This window comes from Sarcophilus harrisii, chromosome 3 (assembly GCF_902635505.1).
Source record: "Sarcophilus harrisii chromosome 3, mSarHar1.11, whole genome shotgun sequence".
NCBI classification, from domain to species: domain Eukaryota; kingdom Metazoa; phylum Chordata; class Mammalia; order Dasyuromorphia; family Dasyuridae; genus Sarcophilus; species Sarcophilus harrisii.
The window spans coordinates 453,993,342-454,019,900 of NC_045428.1; the positions used below are offsets into that span (position 1 = coordinate 453,993,342).

At 34.9% G+C, this 26,559-nt stretch overlaps 1 protein-coding gene across 5 annotated transcripts in view; it reads left to right on the plus strand.

The window, feature by feature from the left end:
• PRDM10 (PR/SET domain 10) overlaps nt 1–26,559 on the plus strand; it is a 130,098-nt gene that overhangs the window by 15,870 nt on the left and 87,669 nt on the right. For 3 of the 5 annotated variants that reach the window (XM_031960895.1, XM_031960894.1, XM_031960896.1), the window contains exon 2: nt 24,742–24,847. In XM_031960895.1, coding sequence (XP_031816755.1) covers nt 24,742–24,847 — 106 coding nt within the window. Of the gene's footprint in view, nt 1–24,657; nt 24,848–26,559 lie in introns of all 5 variants that reach the window. The other 2 variants (XM_031960897.1, XM_031960898.1) reach the window with 1 other exon arrangement.

The following is a 26,559-nucleotide window of genomic DNA, read 5'->3' on the forward strand; positions in this document are numbered from 1 at the left end:
ACTATGTATACAACATTGTCTTGATTCTGCTCATTTCACTCTTCAATATTTCATACAGGTCTTTCCATGTTTTTCTAAAATCCACTAACTCCTAACCCCTCTTAATTCCAGTGCCTTCCATCTCAGTTATTTCCCACTTATCTTGAATATAGCTTCCTTTGTATATATTTGCATGTTGTTTCTCCTCAATTAGATTGTGGTAAACTTTTTTGATGGCAAAACTGTCCTTTGCCTCTTTTTGTATCTCCTTTAGTAGCTTGCCTGGAACATAGTAAATACTTAATGAATGTTTATTGATTGATATGGACTCTGGGATGATTCTTCTGATTATGGCCCCTCCTTCCCCCCCCCCCCTTTTTTCCCTCAAAATTAAATTTTCCTCTTTTTTTTCCTTACAAAAATGAAGGTTGAAAACTATCTTTACATATATTTCAAAAATAGAATGTTATTGAAAATTACTTTAAAAAAAAAAGACAATTAAAAAAAAACACCAGCCAGAGTGCTTGAATGCGTTTTTCCTTTTTATTGTAGAGACCCCAACACCAGCCATATTTTGTTTTTAGATAGGAACATATTCTAAAGAGAATGTCCCAAGGATTCAAATTTTTCAGAATTATCCCAGATAATCTATAGTAGGTCATTGATTATGCTTACAAATTAATTCCTTTGGTTGAAAAGGAAATGAAAAAAAATGTTGATTAATTTATAGAAATTCCTCATTAGTAAGTGGAAAAATCTTTTTTTTATATATTCCAAAGGTAGATTTAGATGGTCAACTCCTTGAGGCCAGGGCTTGCCTTCTTCTTACCCCCCTTTTTTGTATCCCCAGTGCTTTGCACATGTAGGCACTTAATAAATGTTTAATTAAATTACTATAATCTTGTAGGAAGTACCTTAACTGCTTGTTACTAAAAAACTAAGGAAATGACAAAGTTAGTGCTCTGAAATGATTGTAACACCTTGCATTTATATAGCCCTTTACAATTTATAAGAGGCTTTCATTTGGGGATCTTTTTTGATCCTCAGAATCTTTTAAGATATGCAGGGTAAGTATTATCTTCATTTGACTGAAGAAGCTTAGAAAGCAGGACTCACTTTCCCCTCATCTCCATTAATATTCAGATTGTTCAGGGACAAGTTGAAATAGTTCAAGAAATGTGAGCGGCTAGAGTAAAGTATGTTTACAAGATGGCTTATTGTGGAGATATGGGAGAGGCTGTGGAACTTTGGTCTAGGACTTGCTTGTGGTGTTGTAATTACAGAATTTGTCTTATTTCCTAAAGCTTCTTTATGACACATTGTAGTTTACATGAAGAATCCATATCTTAAAAGGGTGCAATTGGAAAAATCCTCCTTCCCCCCTTAAAATGTCTAACTGTAGCTATGAATTATGGAATACTGCAATTTTCAAGAGATTCCAATAGACTTTATACTGAGGACAATGGAGAGATGTTTGGTGGGTCAAAACATCTGTAGCATATTGCTAGAGACTAATTGCTTGCAAAAAATGAGTGTTAAAAATATTATCAAATACATGTATTACTGGAAAAGGAGAAGGTGGAGCAGTTAGTCACCTGAAGGATGATAAATAGATTGTATGGTGCATTGATACATAAGTAATGTCTCCACAATAGCAAGCAATCTGATATAGGTTAAATATGTGCAATTCTTTTAAACTTATTTTCATATTTGTCATGTTGTGCAAGAAAAATTGAACCAAAAGAAAAAACCCCACAAGAAAGAAAAAAACAAACAAAAGGTGAAAATACTATCTCCTTTGATCAAGCTTCAGTCTCCATAGTTCTCTCCCTGGATGCAGATGACACTTTGCAGCCTGAGTCTATTGGAATTGCCTTGGATTACCGCATTTTTGAGAGGAGCCAAGCCTGTCAGTTGATTATCACATAATTTTCTTGTTACTGTATACTATGAAAAACAAATCATCTTAACAGTAGTAGGTAGCATTTACATACTGCTTTTAAAATTTGCAAAGTACTTTACATGTCATTGCAATTGATCCTACAAAAGCTTTGTGAGGTAGAGACTGCTATCATTACTGTTGTGAAATCTGGAAGATTGAGTAATTTGAGCTATGTTAAATGTCTTGCCCAGGATCTTCTTGATCTCAGTTAAAATCCACTCTAGATATCTAATAATACCTACTCCTAATAATCCAAGTCCAATACTTTGTCCACTATGCTACCCAGCTGTCTTCTAGTTTTTCTTATTGCTTAATATATATTAATGCTTCTTATTATTATATTAATAATCTACTTATTCTTATTTCTTATTAATAATATTATTTCTTATTATCAATATTTTCTATATTGCAATATTCTTATTGATACAGGATTATTTATTATCATTAAGTGAAATCATGGTTGAGTACTTTTTATCTGTACTTTGTAGTTTAAAAGCAGTTTTCATTGTAATGGATGGTAAGGTGAGAGTAGAAGAGAACAAATAGAATTTGTCTTGGATCTGTTGTTTTTAAAGTAAGTGAAAGCAGGAACTTTGTATGACTGGGTGTGGCCAAGGGGTAAATTCTCTGTAGAAAAACCCTTTTAGTTGACAGACATCAAACCCTAATTTGCATAGAAAATCTGGTAAGAATATTGTTCATTCTAGAGCCCTGGGTAAGAAATGGAGAAAGATTAAGGAGAAAAAGAGGGAAAGAAAATTTAGACACAATTGTTCAGTTCTCATAAGCACAGGGGAAACAAATATTTGTCATTTTTCATTACTCAGATCTAGCTCATCTATCTCGAGTCCTTCACCTCTAGTTTCTAGTAGCCCTGAATTGTGTTCAAGAAACAACAGTAAAGTTCATTTACCACTTTTCTGCCTCTTCAAACATCTTCACACAATCTCCTTCTCCTTCTCCTTCCCTCCCTCTCTCCCCAGGCAGTTGGGGTTAAGTTACTTGCCCTGGGTCACACAGCTAGGAAGTGGCAAGTATCTGAGGTCAAATTTGAACTCAGATGTTCTTGATTTCAGGACTGGTGCTCTACCCACTCTGCCACCTAGCTGCCCCTTATGCTTTTTCTTACAAAACTATGAAATAAAACTGATTTATACTAATCTTTACAGGACTCTGTTATTATCCTTTATTTCTTTTTTCCTTAAAAGTTCCCTATTCATACAAAATATCCTCCAAAGCCCATGATTAGGATGAAAAATCAAAATGTTTTATGATGAGATATTTATAAAAAAGACTTTTGAAAGTCTAAATTTTTTTATTTTATTTTTTATTTACTCTTTAAGAAACACTAATTCTTTAGGAAGAATTTCCCCTAGTAAAAACATATTACTTTCCCTTAATAACTTCTAAATTGCTCAAGTATCTTTATCCTATGTTTGTCTCCTTCAGACTTCCTGATGAAAGAAAAGTAATGTATAAACAAGCTAGCAATACTGTAGAAGTTCATGAAAGACCTGGGTTTGACTCAAATTGTGTACTTTGGGTCAACTCTGAGCTTAAGATTTTGTTTCTGTTTCTGTTTTTGTTATTTTAAAAAGAAATAGTGGCATCTTCCTTCCTTCAAAGGAAATAAGATGGGGCGATCATCAACATGTGGACCATGAAGTAAAACAGTTAAGTGGTTTCTGGTTGAATAGCTGAATCCAAAGAGTGGTGATTAGCAGATTAATTTTGAGACTTTCTTTTTGAAAGATGGAAGACTTAAAAAAATTTTTGTGTGTATTTAAAACTTAAATAGAAAATGGAAAAAAATTGCTATGTACAAGAACATTAAGAGGTTTTTCAAAATATGAGACAATAAATTTCCATTTCAAGAAGCCTACATAATAAATATTACACATTGTATTCAGAGCTATCTATCTTTTCTTTGCTTCCTTGTAGATTTTCTTTAGTTCTGTATTGTACTTTTTACTTTATTCTTTTTTTCCCTTTTCTTCCTCTGCACCTTCTTCAAGAAGGCTAGAATTAAGCACAAGTACATTTATATATACACATATAAATATAAATATATGTATTTACATATACACATATTTATCTATACTCATACACATGTATACATACATATTTGTATGCATTTCTCTGAAGTTAGATAATGTCATTCTTTATAAAGTCTTTCCATTTTTTTTTACATGTACCAACTTAATATTTCCCACATCATAGCAGTATTCTAACTTTATACTATGTAGTTATTTTAAATAGTCTAAGACTATATAGATTAATGTGGCTTATGGTTTCCCTATTGTTCTCTTTATTAAATCTATTTTGACTTTATCTGAGAACAATGATTGTTATCACTGCCTTTTTTTTCTAATAAATTCTATTCCTGATTTTATTTATATATATATATTTATTTATTTCTACTCCTTACCTTGCCTTGCTATTACTTAACCTACCTAGTCTCCTAAGATCCCTCCCTTATCCTTTCTTCCCACCTTTTCTCTCTCTCTTTATCACATACACATTGATCTACAAACTTTTATCTTCCTTTCCCCTTTTATTTCCTTATAAATATGGAAGATATATGTGTGTGTGTGTGTGTGTGTGTGTGTGTGTGTGTGTGTGTATTTCTTTTAACCCATTCCTGATGTAAGTAAGATTCCAGGATTCCCAGCCCTCCTCCTCCATCTGGTTCCTTTCTGTCAGTTCTTGCTCTCATATCTCATTCATATATCATAATCACTCTTTTTACCTCTTCCTACATAGTTTTGCTTTTTAGAAGCATAATCATACTTTGCTTTATCCTAATCTTTTTTTTCAAATTACTTAACTACTAATAACAATCTTAGATGTATAGTTTACATTTCCACATATAAAACATAAACAATTTGTTCTTAATGAGTTCCTTGAAATTAGTATTGATGATGCAATGATTAAAGGTAATTCCAATATACTTGGCATGGATAATGCAGTCTGTATCGGAGAGAAAACTATGGAGACTGAATATGGATCAAAACAACAGTATTTTCACTTTTTCATTTGTTTGCTTTTTTTTTAATGTGTTGTTTTTCCCTTTTGGTATGATTTTTCTTATAAAACATGACATATGGAAATATGTTTAAAAGAATTGCACATATTTAACTTATATCAGATTACTTGCAGTTGTGGGGAGGAGAGAAGGAAGAGGAAGGCAAAAAATTTGGAACACTAAAAGTTTTACAAAAAATGATTGTTGAAAATTATCTTTAAGTGTTATTTGGGAAAATAAAATAGTATCGAAAATTAAAAAAAAAAGAAATTAGTATTATTGTTTACCTTTTATTTCTCTTGGATCTTTTATGTCAGGTTTTCTTTTTCTTTCTTTTTTTTTTTTTTTTTTGCATTAAAATCCTGAAAGTCTGTCAGTTCCTTGAATGTCCATTTTTTCCCCCTTTCAAGATTATGTTTAACTTTGCTACATATGATTTTTGTTCACAACCATAGTTATTTTGCTCTTTGATGTATAATATTCCAAGATTTACAGTATTTTAATGTAGTTAAGTCCAGCTTATTTGGACCAGCTCAAAATAATGACAAATGATCCAAAATAAAAGAATGGGAACAAAGAAAAGGAGAGAAGGGAAAGAAACCTATAGAGAAAAAAAAAGATATTTGAAGAACTGAGAAAACCAAAAATGATTTAATATAAATGAATAGGTGCTATGAGGTAAAAGATTTCAGTTTGTTACTGACACCTCTGGAAGAGAATAGACCAAACGTAAGAACCTCCGGAATGACTTAGAGTTATGGTAAAACACAAAAAGGAATGTGTTATATTGATAGTATTTGAAATGAGTTTGTTGAAGGAAGAAATCAAGAAGATGAATATGGATGAGAATTTGCAAAGACATTAGAAAATGTCAATGAGGCAATGGTCTGTCTTAGGGAGTACATATATAGCTAGCTGTGACAGTCAATTCAGTAAGCATTTATTAAAGCAACTAGTACATATAGGCACTGTGCTAAGTGTGGGAAATAAGTATAGCAAAATGTGCAATAGGGCTCACATTTTAATGGGAGAGATGATCTGCAAACCATTATATAGGTACTAGGTAAATTGGCATTTTCAGAGAAAAGGCACTAGATTTGACTGGGACCAGGAAAAACTTCTTATAGAAAGTAGAATTTATATCCCAGTTTGTATAATTGCCAAGTGCTTAAAAATGCTTTATTCTTTCATTTTAGTTGAAACTTGAAAGAAACCAAGGAAAAAGAAGTAGAAGTAAGGTGAAGAAAATATTCTAGGTATGGGGGGAAATTATGGAAGAATATTATATAAAATGATGTAATAATATTTTGTAGAATGTTAAAATAATCTAGAGCATTATAAAAGATTAAATAAACCTACATTGATTATATAAAAGTAGAAATCTTTTGCACAAATGAAATAAATACAAATATGAAAATAACAACTAGATATGGAATGGGAAAAGATTATCTCAAATATTTCTTTTTTTTTATTTAATAGCCTTTTATTTACAGGATATATGCATGGGTAACTTTACAGCATTAACAATTGCCAAACCTCTTGTTCCAATTTTTCACCTCTTACCCCCCACCCCCTCCCCCAGATGGCAGGATGACCAGTAGATATTAAATATATTAATATATAAATTAGATACACAATAAGTATACATGACCCAACTGTTATTTTGCTGTACAAAAAGAATCAGACTCTGAAATATTGTACAATTAGCTTGTGAAGGAAATAAAAAATGCAGGTGGACATGAATATAGGGATTGGGAATTCAATGTAATGGTTTTTGGTCATCTCCCAGAATTCTTTCTCTGGCCGTAGCTGGTTCAGTTCATTACTGCTCCATTGGAAATGATTTGGTTGATCTCGTTGCTGAGGATGGCCAGGTCCATCAGAACTGGTCATCATATAGTATTGTTGTTGAAGTATATAATGATCTCCTGGTCCTGCTCATTTCACTCAGCATCAGTTCGTGTAAGTCTCTCCAGGCCTTTCTGAAATCATCCTGTTGGCCATTTCTTACAGAACAATAATATTCCATAATATTCATATACCACAATTTATTCAGCCATTCTCCAACTAATGGGCATCCACTCAGTTTCCAGTTTCTAGCCACTACAAAGAGGGCTGCCACAAATATTAGTGCACATACAGGTCCCTTTCCCTTCTTTATGATCTCTCAAATATTTCTGATAAAAATCTGATGGCCAAGATATATAAAGAAATGACATAAACTATAATATTAAAAGCATTTTTTCACTAAACAGGAGTTCAAAAGATTTAAACAATGACTTCTGAAAAAAAATGTAAGAAATGAAAACTTATGAATGACTTAGAATTGGGCAATCCCATTCTGTCTTTTCTCCTCTAACAGTTTTCCTTTCTTTTTAAGAAATCTTCAATAGTATTTTATTTTTCCAAATATATGTAAAGATAGTTTTCAACATTCATTTTAAATATTTTTTGTTTTTGAATTTTCAATAGTATTTTATTTTTCTTTTAAAAAAAATTTTAATAGCATTTTATTTTCTAAATGCATGTAAAGATAGTTTTCAACATTTGTTTTTGTAAGACTTTGTGTTTCAATTTTTTTCCCTCATTCCTTTACCTCTCTGCTCCCCAAGATAGCAAATAATTAGATATAAGTTAAATGTATACAATTCTTTTAAACATACTTTCATATTTGTCATGTTGTGCAAGAAAAATCAGACGGGAGCAGCTTGGTGGCACGGTGGGCTTCAGGACAGTACTGAAATCAGGAGGACCTGAATTCAAATATGGTCTCAGACATTTAACGCTTCCTATCTGTGTAACCCTGGATAAGTCACTTAACCCCAATTGCCTCAGCAAAAAAAAAAAAAAAAAAAAGAAGAAGAAAAATCACTTGAAAAGGACAAACTACAAGAAAGCAAAAGCAAATGGACAGACAAAAAAGTGAAAATATTATGTTTTGATCTACATTCAGCCTCCATAGTTCTCTCTCTGGATGCAGATAGCATTTCAAAGTCTGTTGGGATTGACTTGAATCACCACATTGCTGAGAAGAGCCAAGTGCATCACAGTTGATCACATTATCTTGCTGTTGCTGTGTACAGTGCTGTGCTTACTTCACTCAGCATCAGTTCAAATAAATCTTTCCAGGCTTTTCTGAAATAAGTCTGTTTATTATTTCTAATAGAAAAATAATATTCCATAGCATTCATATACCATAAGTTATTCAGCCATTCCCCCGCTATTGGGCATCCATTCAATTACCAATTCCTTGACACCACGTTAAGGGCGACTGCTATAAACAGTTTTGCACGTATGGGTCCTTTTCTGTTTCAGGATCTCTTTGGGATTCAGGTCTGGTAGCTTTCACGCTGCCTGACCCCTGCTAAACTAGCTCCCTATCCCCTCATTCTACAGAGAATGCACTTTGAAGTTACAGTGATCTCTGCATTGCCAAATGCAGTGGCCTTTGCTCAGTACTCCTTCCTGTTGTCCTTTGACACTTGATCACCCTCTGTTCCTTGATACTCCCTTCTCTCTAGTTATGGATGATAGTCTCCTGTTTCTTGCCCTATTTATCAGACGTTCCCCAATGGCCTTTGCTGGATGCTGACTTCTAGTCTCTACTGACTTGCAGATGTGTAGAAATGGATGGTCAGTAGACATTTTAATCTTGGTATGTCCCAAACTGAACTCATTTTCTTTGCCCCTAAACTTTTCCTGTTTCCAAGCTTGATTATTACTGGTGAGGTTACCACTTATCATGGTGGTCTCCCAGGATTATAGCTGAGGTGTCAGGTTCCCCTCTCTCCTTGCTCACTCATCTTCCTTTCCCCACTACCTTCAATATCCAGTTTATTTTCAAAGCCTGATGATTCCAACTTTGCAATGTCTCTTGCATACGTCCCATTCTTTTTTCCTGAGGCAATTGGGGTTAAGTGACTTGCTCAGAGTCACACAGCTAGGAGATGTTAAGTGTCTGAGGTCAGATTTGGACTTAGGTCCTCCTGATTTCAGGGCTGGTGCTCTGTCTACTACATCACCTAGTTGCCCTAGAATACCTCCCATTCTTAATGACTATAGCAATCTAGTGTTTGAGAAATCCAAAGACCCCAGCTTCTGGGATAAGAACTCACTATTTGACAAAAATTGCTGGGAAAATTGGAAATTAGTATGGCAGAAACTAAGCATTGACCACACCTAAGCAAGATAAAGTTGAAATGTGTTTCTGATTTAGACACAAAGAGTGATATTATACGCAAATTCGAAGAATAAAGGATAGTCTACCTCCAGATCTATGGAGAAGTAAGGAATTTATGGCTAAAGAAAAACTCAAGTACATTATTGAATACAAAATTTTGATTATATTAAGTTAAAAAATCTTTGTAAAACAAAACCAATGAAGACAAGATTAGAAGGGAAGCAATAAAGTGGGAAAAAATTTTTTATATCAAGGATTCTGATAAAGACTGCATTTTTAAAATGGAGAATTGATTCAACTTTATAAGAATTCAAGACATTCTCCCATTGATAAATGATGAAAGGATATGAAGAGACAATTTTCAGATGAAAAAATTGATTCCATTTCTAGTCATATGAAAAGGTGCTCTATAGAGAGCCAGAACTCTGGAAAGTATAGTATACTTAAAATAAGGATATTTATAGCAGGGTGTTGACTCAGTGGAATTGATGAAATAATGGTTCTCGTTCACATATATTTGGTATGATATAATGATATAATTGCTCTGATTTGGTATATACTCAGTATGCTATAATGATGTAATTGTAATAGAGTATTTAAGGACTGAAGAACTGAGGACAAAGTCAGTCTGTCAGAGTGAATAGACTGTGAAGGAGACAGACTGTGGCAGATGCAGACTGTCAAGGACACAGACTGAGTCAGACTGGGACAGACTATGAAGGAGACAATAAAAACTTTAGACTCTATTCCTTATTATCCTCATGGTGACTATCCTGCTGAGACAAAGACCTGTCTGAAGCATCTCCAGAAAGTTAGTCTAGACATTTCAGTGTTCTAACTCACTATTGATCAGAGAAATGTGAAGTAAGACAACTCTGAGGTACCATCTCATATTTTTCACACTGGCTAAGATGACAGGAAAAGATAATGATGAATGTTGGAGGGGATGCAATCCACTAATGCATTGTTGGTGGAACTGTGAACAGATCTGGATCTGGATCTGGATCTGGATCTGGAGAGCAATTTGGAACTATAAGCAAAGGGATAATAAATTGTGCAAATCCTTTGATCCATCAGTGTTTCTATTGGGTTTATATTCTTTTTTTTTTTTTTTTTAATAGCCTTTTATTTACAGGATATATACATGGGTAACTTTACAGCATTAACAATTGCCAAACCTCTTGTTCCAATTTTTCACCTCTTACCCCGCCCCCCACCCCCTCCCCTAAATGGCAGGATGACCAGTAGATGTTAAATATATTAAAATATAAAACTTAGATACACAATAAGTATACATGACCAAAACATTATTTTGCTGTACAAAAAGAATCAGACTCTGAATTATTGTACAATTAGCTTGTGAAGGAAATCAAAAATGCAGGTGGGCATAAATATAGGTTAGAATTCAATGTAATGGTTTTAGTCATCTCCCAGAGTTCTTTTCTGGGTATAGCTAGTTCAGTTCATTACTGCTCCATTAAAATGATTTGGTTGATCTCGTTGCTGAGGATGGCCTGATCCATCAGAACTGGTCATCATCTAGTATTGTTGTTGAAGTATATAATGATCTCCTGGTCCTGCTCATTTCACTCAGCATCAGTTCGTGTAAGTCTCTCCAGGCCTTTCTGAAATCATCCTGTTGGTCATTTCTTACAGAACAGTAATATTTATTGGGTTTATATTCCAAAGAGATCTTAAAGGAAGGAAAGGGTCCCACAGGTGCAAAAATGTTTGTGGCAGCCCTCTTTGTAGTGGCAAGAAACTGGAAACTGAATGAGTGCCCATCAACTGGTGAATGACTAAGTTATGGTATATGAATGTTATGGAATATTATTGTTCCTTAAGAAATGACCAGCAGGATGATCACAGAGACGCCTGGGGAGACTTACATGAACTGATGCTAGGTGAAATGAGCAGAACCAGGAGAATAATGTATGCAACAACAACAAAGTTATGTGATCATCAGTTCTGATGAACTGATCATCTTTTTAAAGTTCCTTGTCACTACAAAAAAGGGCTGCTACAAACATTTTTGCACATGTGGGTGCCTTTCCCTCCTTTATACACAGTTTGATAGCCCTTTGGGCATAGACAAACATTGATTTCACCCTTGATAGAGATCTTTTAGTGGAGATCTTTGTGCTAACATTAAAGCTGATAAAGGTGTTTCGCTTAGAGAAGACTTAAGAAAGACTTGATCAGACATTTGAAAAATCTTACACTGCATGTATCTAGAAGAGAACTCTATCTTTCCTTTTAGAAGACTTAGTTCAAATCCAATCCCAGATAGTTTGACCCTGGCCAAGTAACTCGACCTCTTGCCTCTTACTATTATCCCTGTTTTATAATCAGGGATAATAATAAGAGCACCTACCTTTCAGGATGGTTGTGATGATCAAATTAGATAATATTAGAAAGAGCCTAGAATGGTGCCTGGGGAAGACATTTACCTAACCTCTGAATTGTTTTCTTCCTTTCATTCAACTTTACCATTACTAATTCCACTCCCCTACTCTTCTTCCCCCCCACTCCCCCCAAGGCAATCAGAGTTAAGTGACTTGTCCAGGGGTGTTGAAGGTCTGAGGCTGGATTTGAACTCATGAGTCCAGGGCTGGCTGCAGCTTAGCTGTTCCTGCTGCATACACTACATCTTCCAGGGCTCCCAGCTCACTTCCTGGGCAGCATTCTCAGATCTTCACCTTCACTCCCCCTTCCAATCTCTTGCCAAGGTCTCCAGCTCTTACCTTCATAACATTTCTTGTGCCACCTCTTTTCCTCTATCTTTGGTGTTCCCTTCATCCAGATCTTGGTTCTTGAATATTTGTAATCATCTCTTCCCCACGTCAGTCCAGCCTTCATCCACCTCTCAACACCCTTCATTCACCTCCTTTTTTAATGGTTTCTTATTGTCTTCAGGATAGCATACAGAATGGTCTTTTGGGGATTTCAAAGCCCTTCAGAGCTTGGTCAGCTCCTGCCTTTCCAAGCCTTCCCACATAAAACTTGTGACCTTCTAGTGATGCTCCGATTCAGTGATACTGGTTTCCTTGCTTTTTTTGAGTAAATCAGTCTTTTCCATTTCTCCATTTTTACTTGCTCTCCTTGTCTTGAATAATTTCTTCTCTTCCCTAGCTCCTAACTTTCCTGCCTAATATTTTGTCTTCTACAAGAAGCCTTTTCCAGTCTGCCTTAATATTAATGGTGTCTCTCTGAGATTATCCCAATTTATCCTGTATGTATCTTGTTTGTATGGAATTGTTTATCTGTTTTCTCTCCCAATAGACTGTATTGGGAGCTTCCCAAGACCAGGGACTGTTTTTTGCCTGTCTTTGTATCCCCAGTCCTTAGCATAAGGTAGTGTCTGGTTCATAGTAGATATTTAATGAATGCTTTCTGATGACTTTCAGCAGAGGGACTAAGTGTATTTTGTTTGGACCTCTAGATCAGTAGGTAGAAGCTTTGGGGAGGTCAATTTTCAGTTCAATAAAAGAAAGAAGTTCCAACAGTTGTCCTAAAAAAAAATATATATATATATATCGGGATTTTTGAGGTGAAAGTGAATTGCCTTGACCTTGGTAGTCTACCAGTGAAGACAGGATGATCATTTTTCAGGACAGGATGATCATTTTTCAGGAGTGTCATTGAGAGAATTCTTGTTTCTAATAGGGGTTAAACTAGATGATGTTTGAAGTTCATTTCAACTCTTAAGATTTTATAATAAATTTATATGTGACATGAAATCCCTATCATTGCCATAAAGGGCTATCTATACTGGTGAGGTTTTTTTTTTTAAACCTCTTTACTAATGTCTATATTGTTACAGTTTTCTTTTATGAGGTTGAATAATGGAGAATTTTCTAGATTTTTCTTCTATGACTAGAATTCGGAACTTAATATTGCTGAAATCATCATGTGGCAGATTACTAACTGCTACTTCCTCAGCCAGTTCCTGCCCAATATTTAGGACTAAGTTCAGTGTGTTTTCTCTACTTCTGTTTTCTGAAATGCTAGTTGTGGGAAATCGTGATTATTAAAAAAGAAAAAAAACAAACAACTTCACATGTTCTGTGTTGTTGCTAATATATAGATAATAGGCTTTATAGTGGTCCCAGAAGAAGTAGAGGGTATGAGGTGAATGCAATGCCATGCAAGAGAAGTGTTTAAAAAAAATTGCTACGAACACATGTAGTTAACTGGGTTGGCCATATTAAAAAGGGAGAGGAGATGAATAGATGGCATAAGTTCATGGGTACTTCTTAGATAATGAGATCCCAAGGAGCAGGTATTTTGGTAGATTCTATATGGAGGATTTAAGGGAAAACTTGGACAAGAACAAGAAATTGATCAAAGATTATGGCCTATATTAGTGAAAGGACCATTGATCTATACCTGGAATTATGGAATGGAATGGAAACATGGAATCATGAAGGTAATTTTTATGTTGCCTTATATTACCCAATGTTGTACTTGTCATCTATAAAATATTATATATAAATTTTGAATTTCATCAGTTATCATTTTTCTAATCCAGTTCAGCAATATTAAGTACCTTCTATTATTATTGTTTCCTATGAGCAAGACACTGCTAGGTAATATATCTCCAAAAGACAAAAATGAAATAAACTCTTCTTCCACAAAATTTACATTTCTATTGGGAATGAAAATTTTATATCATTTGCTGCCAAGGGTTTCAACTCACACATTTACATTTTTCCTCTTTGAGTATTTTCTTTATAAATTTTTATTTTTATTTTTGAGCCTGGGTCTCTATCTCACCTAGTTTAGAAGTGCTGGGGACACTCATGACTTGGCACCACTGCTGATCAACATGGAAACTTTGACTTGTTATATCTTAAACCTGGCCTAGTTCACTCCTTCTTAGGCAGCCAGGGAGAGGTTGGGAACTCTGAATATAGGGGTTGAATTTGGTGGAGATTTTGGGTAGACTTTAGCCCTGTTGTAGCTTAGAGTTTCCTCAAGCTACTTGTCAGCTCAAATACAAGCGTGGAAACTTATTATTTGACTGGCTAGTTAATTTCTCAGCCTCATTTTTCCAATATATGTAATAATTATACAGCACTATTTTACGTAAAACTCAAGCAATCCAATAGCTTTAGCCTCCCTAAAAGCAGAGATTATAGTTGTTTACCACTGTACCCAGTACTCTTGATTACTTCTTGATTACCACATTTCTTCTCTCTCTCTCTCTCTCTCTCTCTCTCTCTCTCTCTCTCTCTCTCTCTCTCTCTCTCATATATATATTTCATACATATTTGTACATTGTTTTTATTTGACTTTTCAGTTAGTTATCTAATATATAGGTCTCATATTACATTGATATTCTTTAAAAAGTTTTATTCATGTCTTTTGTCACTTTTCAACATATCATTTTTTACCTCCAGCTGCCTGCCAACTTTCCCTGTATTCCCTTTCTTGGTAAATGCTTTTCTCCAGTTAGCTTTATTTAAGAGGGAGCTTAGCTTTTAGAATTTGTGACCTTTGTTTCCTGTTTAGTGACCATCATTCAAAGGTCTTACACAAGCATTCTATCCAGATCACTGCCCACTCAGATCACATTAGTTTTAAATAGAGGTTACACATTTTCTTGTTTTGTCAGCAAGTGTTCACTTGGATAGGTTTTTGTGTTGGCTGACAGTTTCTTTCCTTTTCTGTAGCTAGGATTCTCAAATTAGAAAAAAAGTGTGTGGGTGTGGGTGTATGTTATGTATGTATGTATATATATATATATATGTATACATATATGCATAGATACCCATAGATAAGTGTGGACATTTTTCTTAGGAAGTTTTACAATTCAATTTGACAAAATACTTAGTTATTTACAACCTTTGTATTTTATTGAAGTAAACTTTCTAACACTTAGACCATCCAAAAAACCTTCATTGTATGTCCAAATATTAGCAAGCATAAACATTTGATTATATGAAAAAGAATAGAAAAAAGAACATGGTATATGACACTGAACAGATTCTGTTCTAAAAGATTTTTTTTTGAAGTACATATCAGATTTAGTATAATAAAATTACTTTGTTGATATCTTCCTTTTTTTAGTTTCTCTGCATTGAAAAAATGTTTTATTCATGTTCTTTTCTTTCTTTTATTTTTTTGTATTACTATGACTACTCATTGATTCCTTCTCCCTGACCCCACCAAATAGAAACCTTTTCTTATAACTAATGTTAGTCAAGTAAAGTGAAGCTACATGTTGATCTTCTTTGAAAATTTATCTTATTTGATTTATTTATCCCATCTGTAAGAAGTATACTTAATTGGTTTTCTGGTGTCATAATTGATCATTTTATTGTTTTCTCCCTCCCTCCTTTCTTCTTTTCTCCCTCTGTCCCTCCCTTCCTCCCTTCCTCCTTCCTTCTCTTCCTTCCTTCCTTCTCTTCTGTCCTCCCTCCCTTCCTCCTTCCTTCTCTTCCTTCCTTTCTTCCTTCCTTTCTTCCTTCCTTTCTTCCTTCATTCCTTCCTTCCTTCCTTCCTTCCTTTCTTCCTTCCTTCCTTCCTTCCCTTCCTTCCTTCCTTCCCTTCCTTCCTCCCTCCTTTCCTCCCTCCCTCCCTTCCTTAATCTATTGGAGAATTGGCTGTTTCATCCTTCATAAGGACTAGAGAGAGAGACTACAGATCCTTTCATTAGACACCATTTGGTAATTGCCTTTACTCATAATCCCACATAGATTTTTTTTTTTAGCGGTAACCTTTTTTTTTATTCTCATTCGTTTCTAGATTCTTTTCTGGATCTTCAATCCAGATCACATCTATTCTGGGTATTTCTGTCCTCATTGGGTTCTAGAATCTTTTCACGATCTTCAATCCAGAGAACATTTGTTCTAGATTTTGTTATTCTCATTCATTTCTAGATTCTTTTCTAGATCTTCAATCCAGATCACACCTATTCTGGGTATTTTTGTCCGTGTGTATGTGCGCGTGTTTGTGTGTGTGTATATGAGAGACAGACAGACAGACACAGAGACAGAGAGACAAGAGAGACAGACAGACAGAGACAGAGAGACACACACAGAGACAGGGAAACAGAGGGAGAAAGAGAGAGACAGAGACAGACAAAGAGGGAGACAGATGGAGAGACAGAGAGACAGAGAAGGGGGAGAGGGAGAAAGAGAGAGAGAGAGAAACAGAGAGACAGACAGGGAGACAGAAATGGAGAGAGAGAGACAGAGAAAAATAAATAAAATTCAAGTGAATGGGAAGAAGTTCCACTGACTGTTTACTTTTAGGAACAGCTCAATTAAAATAAGCTTCAGCTGTATTCCATTAAATATGTCCTCATTTTTATAAAGAGGTATAGTGGGATAGTGGATAGAGCCCTTAGATGGGAGTTAAGAAGATGGATTCAAATCCTAATTTTTACATTTAGTAACTTTGTGACCCCCTAGCAAGTCTTTCAACATCTATGTTCCTTCCGATAATTCTAGGATGTCTTTATTAGGTCATAAATGGTGGTAAAGGAATTTCTCAATCTGGAGATTCCCACACTGATGATATCACAGTTGCTTTGGGTTATTGCATATTGTTTTACGTATGCTGTTTAACTATCCACAAAACCAGGAAGCATCCTGCATAAAAGCATTGCTTCCAAACACCCTGTAAATATGATAGATAAATAAGTGTTATTTTAAAATTAAACACCAGGCTCTTATATGAACATTTCTGTTCAATTCTTCATAGTACTAACTGATCTTATTCAAAAGATCTCTCCATTTTCTTCTCAGATATATAAAACTTCTTCACTCAGTAAAGGTATTAATACAGAAGTATACAAACATGAAGAGTCACTAAGTTTTTGCACATTTTATATACTTGTTAAAAATAAAAATTTATTAATTAAAATCTCTTATTAACAAAATGGTAATAGGTCATATTTTATATTATTTTAAACTCACAAAGGGTTTTACGTAAAATAGTGCTGTATAATTATTACATATATTGGAAAAATGAGGCTGAGAAATTAACTAGCCAGTCAAATAATAAGTTTCCACGCTTGTATTTGAGCTGACATTTATTGACTCCAAGTTGAGTGCTCTTGTCACCTTATAACTATACTGCTTTTCATCTTCAGGGTGAGTTAAAATAGGAGTCTTTGATGCCAGAGTAAACTCAAGAGAATCTGTCTGATGCTGTTTGCAATGTTCAGCATGTGGAGAAGCATAGTTATCCATCATGTCATTTTGAGAGGTTTGATCTCATTCCCAAGTTTGGGGCTCCTTGTTAACATTAATGTTCTCCATTGCACTTTTCATTAGTTTTGTTGCTCTTTGGAATTGTTGTTGTTATTGTTTGTCCTTTGTTCTTGAAGAGGACCAGGACATCAGGGAGGAGACGCCATGACATGAAGTGAGCTGGATTTGAGTGAGGGAGGCTGGACAGGGGCACCTGCCTCAGTTTCTCCTTCAGAACCATCTGAGTCCAGTGGCCAGATAGAGATCAGGACAACTGGAGATGACTCTAGGTGCAGTGGGAAACCTCGACCTTTTTAACTTAAGGTCTTCAACAGGTCTCATTTTGATTAAAACGAAACCCATTTAGTGATTAAGGCTAAGTAAGAAATGAGGCAGAGAATGGTCTCTTTTGCCTAATCAAAAAAAAATTTCAAACTGAAAGGGAAGACCCTCAGGGTCTGCTATTTATATTTACTCTTAGTCAATCTGGGCCCAAACTTTGACTAGTTAGGGCATGACCATAGGTCTGATCAGCCAGTCTGGTACACTAATGACTAATATTGTGACATCATTTTGGTCTTCTTTGAGAATTAAGGGCAACCACCAAAACAAAACAAACTAAACTAACCAGGAGACTTATTGTTGACCAATCAATAAGAGCCAGTGTGATTTGGATTTAAGATACAGTCCTTAAAAGAGAAATCTAGGTGCTAAATCCTAAGATATCTTGGGAGGATTCAGTAATCAAAAAAAAAATTTATACTTCTTTGGGCAGAGTACCCTTATCTTTTTCCCAGTTTGGCTTTGAGTATTTTGTATTTTTTCTTTGTACTGAAAAGGCTGTCTTATTATATACTATGTACTATGTACTATATATTATTTTGGTATCATGGGAGGCAGTGTGATGCCATTGAGAACACTCCTGGATTTGCAGTTAAGAGTATCTGAGTTCAATCCTGGTTCTGTCATGTATTAAATATCAGGGCCCTTGAAAAATTTCTGAAATGTTTTATGCCTCAGTTTCCAAGTCTACAAAATGAAAGTTTAGCCTAATTTAATGTTTAAGGTTTCTTCTAGTTCTTATGGTGGTTCATTCGAATTTGTGAAATGGGGGACTGCAATTAAGAGTCTAATTTATGACCATGGAAGTCTTGGGGAAGGTCCCAAAAATCAGTTCTAGTAGTTTTGCACTTTAATTCATACTCAAATGAGTAATTCAGCACATCATGTTATAGGTCCCACATACTAAGGCAGAAATATCTTTCTGTTTAGAATGATTGTGTTTTATTTTGTTACTAAACTTTGACAAGAGGTAGGAATGAAACAAGAGGCATAAGTTTAAGTTGTAGATGTCATATGTAGGGACTTAGAGTAAAATTAGTCATTGAAAAACTATTAGTGGTTCCAAAAGAAAATCGATTATACCTTTCCCCTTTTAGTAAAGAAATGAGGTGTTTCCAGGGCAGAATGCTTGCTACATGGTCAGAGGAGGCCGTTGTGGCAGCTGTTCTCAAGCAACCACTGCTTTTTGAAATGTTTGGGTTCAGTTTGTGGGTGGGTGGATGGGTAGAAGAGAATATTTCCAGCAATGACTGTTCTATCAAAATAAATGCAACAATAAAACTTTTTTTTTTAAAGGAGGTGAGTCTGTGATATGAAAAGTTAATTTAAACATAATTTATAATGAAGATGTGACTGATACCAAATCCTTAACATTGAGTTTGGCATTTTTTGTTGTTTATTGATTCATGCTTGGATCATTTTGTAATAAAAAAGTATAGATTTATAGCTGGAAGAGACCTTAAAGGCATTTAGGCAAATACCCTTATTTTACAGGAACTGAGGTCCAGAGGAATTAAGTGATTTGTATAGTAAGGTCCTGCCTATCCTAACTAGCAGAGTCAGGATTTGAACCTAAGCCTTTGGCTGCCAAATCTAGAACTATTTCTCTTTGATCATGCTGTTCCAACAGACCATTAGAGTCTCCTGTTTAATGTTTAGAAGAAAGTTTCTGAGTGGTTGGCTTATTTGTTTATACTAGTGAGTGCCAATTATCTTTGTGGAGTCAACATGGCATAGTGGAAGGACCGCTAGCAGTGGGAATCAGAAAATCCTGGATTTGGGTTCTGAGATTTTGAGAAAGTTCATTTCACTTTTCTGAGACTCAGCTTTTTTTTTTTTTCCTGAGCAATGTAAATAATACTTCTCTATTTTAATCTTTAAAATGGAATAAGGTATGTGAAAGTGCTTTTTTGTTTTGTTTCGAGGCAGTTGGGTTGAAGTGACTTGCCCAAGGTCACCTCCCAAATAAGCCTCTAAGGTCACATTTAAACTCAGTTCTTCCTGACTCCAAGACTGGGATGCTATCCAATGTGCTACCCAGCTGCTCCAATAGTGTCTTTTGAATTAAAAAATGCTGTGAGAATATAAGATAGTATTATTGTTGTTAAGGTGCCTGGAAGTCACCTACCTGAGTGTTCGGGTGTGAGGGAGGTATCTGTCTTGACATAGACTTCCACCTCTCTTCCTTTCGATTGTTACTTCCAGTATCTCTCAGGGAGGAAAGGAAGAAGAGAAGCCATCATTCCTTTTCCTTTAGCTTTGTGGATTCCCTAGGGCCATGATCCTGCACAGTCCCCTAAATGGGCCACTCTACCTTTAGAAGCAGTTGGCACAGAATGACTTGGGCTCTGCTCTGAGGAAAATAAGTGGGGGAATGAATGAAATTTTCTTCCTTATTCAGGTCTTAAGAGCTCACAGGCTTTAGAGATCATGTGTGTCCAGCCACTTAGAGATAAGGAAATGTGCCCAAAGAGATGAAGTGATTGGTCCAAGATCATAGCAAAACACAGGCCTTTAAATTGTAAATCTAGTACTCCTATGAAGCTTTCCTTATTGTTCTTTTTGTTTTTAAATATGTTACTCTATAACCACAACTTCATTTCCAGGGTATTTCTTAAGGTCTCATGGAAGTGATTTTTATTTCAGGACCTCCATGCACAAAATAGCTAATTTCCCATCCTGGAGCTGGTTCTGCTCTTTCTAGTTTCTTGAGTATCCTGTGAATTATCATACTGGGCAATAATGCATATTGCCACATTTCACTGAGAGGACTTTCCTATACCCAAATTGGTATTTGTGTTTGTATCTTTTTACTGAGTTCTCATTTCTTCCCCTTCCCCATTTTTTTTTTTTTTTTTTTTTGCCTTTATTTTTGGCACATAAAGGCCTGATGTAGTTCTACTGTTTTAATATCTACTTCCTTATTCTGGTTATATCAGGTTATTGGTCAGCAATGTTTGAATGCTACCAGTTGGATAATAGTCACCTACAGATGCCACTGTCAGCCTTGAAGCATATGCAGAAGAGACAAAAACAAAGGGATTGTGAAATCAAAGGAAGTAAGATAGTAGAAGAGAGATTCATGCTATCTTTCAATTTATAAATCTTGTTATCTTGGCTTCTAAGGGTAGGCTTTTCTGCAGATTAGGCATATTGTATACCAGTTTTCTATAATGAAAACTGTGTGGTGTCTTGTGCAGCTGGGTGAAAGAAACAGGCAGGCATTCGTTGGCAATCAGCATGGCTGCTTGGGGTAATGCTGATTCTTTTTAAGGCAGAAAGTTGACAAGTAGTTGATAGAATCAGTCGAGGGCTATCTGAGGAGGAACCAACATGAAAAAGCAGGCTAACAGTTTAGAAAGGCAATACTACTTTAGTATCCCCATGTTGTATGTGATCTTTTGAGTCTTTATGTACTTCCCTGCCCTTTGCAAGCATAGTGATTTCTGTTTTTTTTTTTAATTGACATGTACATATATATATATATATATATATATATATATATATATAAATTCACATATGCATATAAATTCTTTTCTTCCCCAACCATTTTTTTTTATTAAAGCTTTTTATTTTCAAAACATATCCAAGGATAATTTTTCAACATTGACCCTTACAAAACCTTGTGTCCTAAAATTTCCACTCCTTTTCCCCACCCCCTCCCCTAGATGGCAAGCAATCCAATATGTTAAATATGTTAAAATATGTTAGAGGGATAGCAAGGAGGTATAGTGGATGGAGCACAAGCCCTGAGGTCAGGAGGACCTGAGTTCAAATTTGACCTCAGACACTTAACACTTCTTAGCTGTGTGACCCTGGGCAAATCACTTAACCCCAATTACCTCAGCAAAAACAAATAAACAAACAAACAAATAAATATATATATTACAGTGATTTCTGTTTTGTTTTATCCTTTGCAGGAAAACATGTAGAATTTTAGTCCCCCATCTCTAATTGCACATACTCCTTGTATGAGTTGCCCTTTTAAAAAAAATTAGAATGTAAACCTTTTGAGAACAGGGATTGTCCTTTTTGTATCCATGTCCCCTCCATTCAGCATTACTGCTGACATATGGTACAGGTTTAATAAAATTTCATTCATTTTCCTTAAAACTTATACTCAAGCTCATCTTTTACAAGGCCAAAGATCCTAACCTTGATTTAATCAGTCATTCATATCTTTGTGTGAATTACTTTAATCAGATTTCATTCTTCATACTCTACAATTAAGATAATTTCACTGAGAGTATAGGACTTATTTTTGTGAAGGGGAGGAGGGAGAAGAAAGAAGGATAATTTTAGAACATGGTTCACTGATATGAGAAGCAGGTCTGGGTGGTGGTATACTGAGGAGCTTTGATTAAAGGGCATCACAAAGGCCTTGGGGCTGGGGAAGAAGAGAAGAGGATACCAAAGACAAACTTTCATGACCTTGCAATTTTTCCTTAGACTTTGATTCTCTCTTTCTCTCTCTCTCTCTTTTTTAAATAGTATTTTATTTTTCCAAATATATACAAAGATAGTTTTCAGCATTCACCCTTGCAAAACCTTTTGTTCCAAATTTTTCTCCTTTTCTCCTTCTCTTCCCTAGAAAGCAAACAATTTGATATAGGTTAAATATATGCAATTCTTCTAGACATTAATTCATCATGTGAACAAGAAAAATTAGACAAAAGGGAAAAAACACAAGAAAGGACAAAAAAAAAAAACTAAGCAAGCAAACAAACAATAACAAAAAAAGTGTAAATACAGGATTTGAACCACATTCAGTCTTCATAGTTCTCTCTCTGGTTGTGGCTGGCACTTTCTACTGTCTCCTGAAATTGTCTTAAATCATCTCATTTTAACATTAAAAAAAATTTTTTTTTGAATTTTAGATTCTCTCCCTCCATCCTGAGATGATATGCAATTTGATATAGGTTATGCATGTGCAATCATGCAAAACATTTCCATCTTAGTCATCTAGTGAAAGCAAACACAGACAAAAACAAAATGAAAAAAGTAGAGAACATGAAAAATAATATGTTTTCATCTGTGTTCAGATTCCACCAGTTCTTTTTCTGGAAGCAATTTTCATCATGAGTCCTCTGAAATTGCCTTGGATCATGGTGTTGCTGAGAATAATTATGTCATTTGAAGTTGATTAACATAGACTGTTGGTATTACTGTGTACAATATTCCCCCAGTTCTGCTCTGCTTTTCTCCCCTGCTCCCCTGCTTTTCTCTTTCTGTTATGCATAATAGACTATTGACCATTTTGTGTTTTCCCTTTGTCCTTTGGATGATCCTTAAATCCAAGGACACTGTGATATTTCTTGACTAGCAGCCATAAAGCATCATTGAAGGAATATTGTTGTTAAAAATATGACACTTTGTTTCAGGGAGGTGTTTGGAATCATTAAATTTATGGTGTAGTTTTCTAAACTTAAAGTCAGTCTTCTCTTACTCAAGTGTGGTCTGAGCTCTCTGTGAGCTCATTTAGTATGTTTTCAAGATACATAGATGAGGCAAATCTCTGATAGACAGTCTTCAGCCTTTTTGTTTTTTTCTGTATGGGTGGTTTGGCTAATCTCTCTTTGAACAGTTCTAGATCCCATTCAGAAGGCTCTTGTGATATTCCAAGGGTAGAATCAGTATAGGATAATCTATAAACAGGAGCTTCACCATATACAGAGAATTCTTCAGTTTGGACTTTACTGGACAATCTCCATGATGATGGCAGACATAATCCTTTAGAAAACATATCTCCCTATTTCACCTAAAGTCATATTGAGAATCTCAGTTAAAAGAGAATTTGGAAAGTATTAAAATTTTTGAGCTTTCAGTTTTGAACTAGTTTATATTTCATTTCATCCAGCATTTATTAAGCACCTTCTGCATTCAAGATATTCTGGAAAAAAGAAAAAAATAAACAAACAAACAAAAAAACCAGGATGGAAATAATTCTTGAAACCAGATGACCTCATGCCCTAGTTTAAAATACAATTGTTGAAACCAGTATTAAACAAAATTTCAATACAAAAAATAATTTTGAGAGTTTCCTTATGTTGAGATTTATCTTGTATCATAAAGAAAACCTTTTATGTATCATAGTTATGATTTTTTTTCTTTAAAGCTTCTTTAGTGCTGAAAGACATTTGTATATAAAGAATCTGATATATGGTATGGGGAAATGAATTACCTAAAAAAATTCTATCTTGGAAAATTTCCTTCAAAGTCTATGATACATAATTCTAAATATCTTTTAGTGCTAGGACTTTGTCCTAGAGAGTGGAAGTTTATAGTGCTAAATTTTCAGCTGTCTGATGACTAAATTTGGCGATCAAATTAGAATAGTACTGTTTTTGGTCACAAGGCAGGTATATTGAATAGAGAAACCTGGAACTCAAGTCTGTAAATTACCGAATGTATTTATAGGTTTCAATATTTCATCATCATTAGAAAGGCAGAAGAATGACTTAAAAAGTGAAAATGTATACGTTTAACTTCCTTATTTGGCAAAAGGAATCAATAACTGGAGCAAAATCAATTTGCATACCCTAGAAAAGATCATAGATAGATCTCATATATCTGGATTTTTAGAAAGGTTTTTGATTGAGTTAGAAATGAAATATTCTTCCAACAGATGGTGAAACAAATTTTACAGTAGCCTCCCCCAAGTTGAGATTCAGCAATTTCAGACGTTCCTCATATTTGTCCTCATTTTTTGATTTTCTCCATTCTACTACATACTTTTGGTAAAGGGAAAGGACGTCAGTCAGGTCCAGAAGGTGACTTAAAACATTTTTCTTTTTTAAAAAAATCTCTATTCTTAGATGTACTCTGTAAATGAAACTTCTTCTCCCCCCCCCTTCCTTCCTTCCTTCCTTCCTTCCTTCCTTCCTTCCTTCCTTCCTTCCTTCCTTCCCTCCTTCCTATTTTTCTACAAAGATATAATTTGTTGAGATTTATTAGTCTACTTGGTATTAATTTCTTTTCCTCTTTCTAGGTACACTAAAGGTGTGTCAGTGGATCTTCCATGATTTAAATATATGGCAGTCAAATGAGGCTTTTCTGCCTAATGTCACTCTAGGAACCAGCTGTCCTGGAGTCTCCAAAAAAGCAGTGGGATGGATTCCAAAGCTGAAGGTTCACAGGTGTGGGCTACGTCTGCTGAACATGGACAGAATACTGCACAGGTGAAGAAAGTACTTCATGATTTCGTTATTATGGAAATTTCTTAGTTGGATAATAATACATAATTGTGCTAAATTAATGAATTCACCATTTGTAGGATTCTCAGTGATTTCCTGCCAATCTTCTCTTTCTAGCCACTCATGATACCAAGCTGGCATTTTGCTTAACATGGCCTTTTTGTTTGTAAGTTCTTAGTTTGGTTTGTTACATATTAATGACTGAGGATCATGACTTTTTATACACAAAAACTGTTCACAAAAGTCTTGTCTCTCTGGCCTGAAGGTGCCTCTGGGCTCTGGTCAGTTATATCAGAAGACTGCAAATTCTGGTACGCCTGATGTTGGACTATTTTTATTTGATTAAGGACAAGGACCTGCCTCAAGATTTATTATGAAGTTGGCTACATTGTTCTGAATCAAAAAAAAATTTTTTTTTTAAAATCACATAATTAGTTGCTAAGGTGTTTTGATATACATTGGTGGTAGGAATACCCAACAAAATTAGCCATGGCATATTGAACTGAGCATAAAAATACAAGATATCACTATATAAATTAATTTTAATTTTAGAAAAACCAAACACAACTCCTAAAGTTAATATTATCCCCTTTCTTTATTTCAGTGATGTTGCTATTACTCAAAGCATATTTGAAAAAATGCTTTTTGAAAACTAGTTGCAATTTAGTTTAGCTTAACTGGCTTAACCAGAACTCAGTAAACCTATTGTCCTATTCTTTTCAGATTTAAAGACCTGGAAATCTATTTAATTTTAAGGAAAGTATTTTTAATTTTTTTCTAAAACTTTTAAGCTAAAATCTTACAGTAGTTCATTTTAACAAACATTAAATACTTGTGTTCTGGTTGTTGAGGACACAGAAATACAAATTAGAATATGTTAAGTAGAAGAGAACATCAGGACTTTTTTCTTCATGTTCAGAACTCTTCTTGCCACCATTTGCTTCCACTATCCCTTCTGTCCCCACTGAAGTCCGTGAGGGAACTCCTCCTGGGAAATACTACTAATAGAAATTCTTTCATATTACCATTTTAGTTGAAACCTTAGAGCTAACTTATTCTTACGGGTTTCTCCCCAGTTGGTGATCTCCCTACATTATAATTAGCAGATTCCTACTTCTCCTTATTCCTGTGATTCAGGATTGCCATCTACTTAAGGGAAAATTCCTGCCCCCTGTTTACTCTTCCAACTCCATAGGCCCAGTTCTAGTTTTTCATAGTCTCTTTTTCTTGTGTATCCTTTTCTTCCTCTGTTCCTTCTTGAACCTCATTTTCTTGGTAATATGTTTGCCTTAATTCCTCAATCTGTTCCTCTTATGCTTTCTTATCTTTTATCACTAAAAGAAATATGCCTTTCTCTTGAAAACAGCTCATCCTTGATACTATGTAGAATGCTGATCTGTTCTCTTACTTTGTTATCCTATCATTTCCCTCTTTCACCCTTAGTCTCACACATGGTGAATCTGAGTTACCATATTCCTTGATCTTCATTGCTGTTGTTCTTAACGCGAGTGGCTGAGCCATTACTCAGCTGTTGAAAAGGTTTTTGCCACTTCTCCATGTCTCTTAGATAAACCACAAGTACCTAGATGGGCCATTCAAAGCCTTTAGCATCTGGTGCCAGCCTATTTCCAGGCTTTTTGTAATTTACTCTGCTTTGCAAAATCTGTATTCTAGACTTAGGGACTTCTTGTGGATTC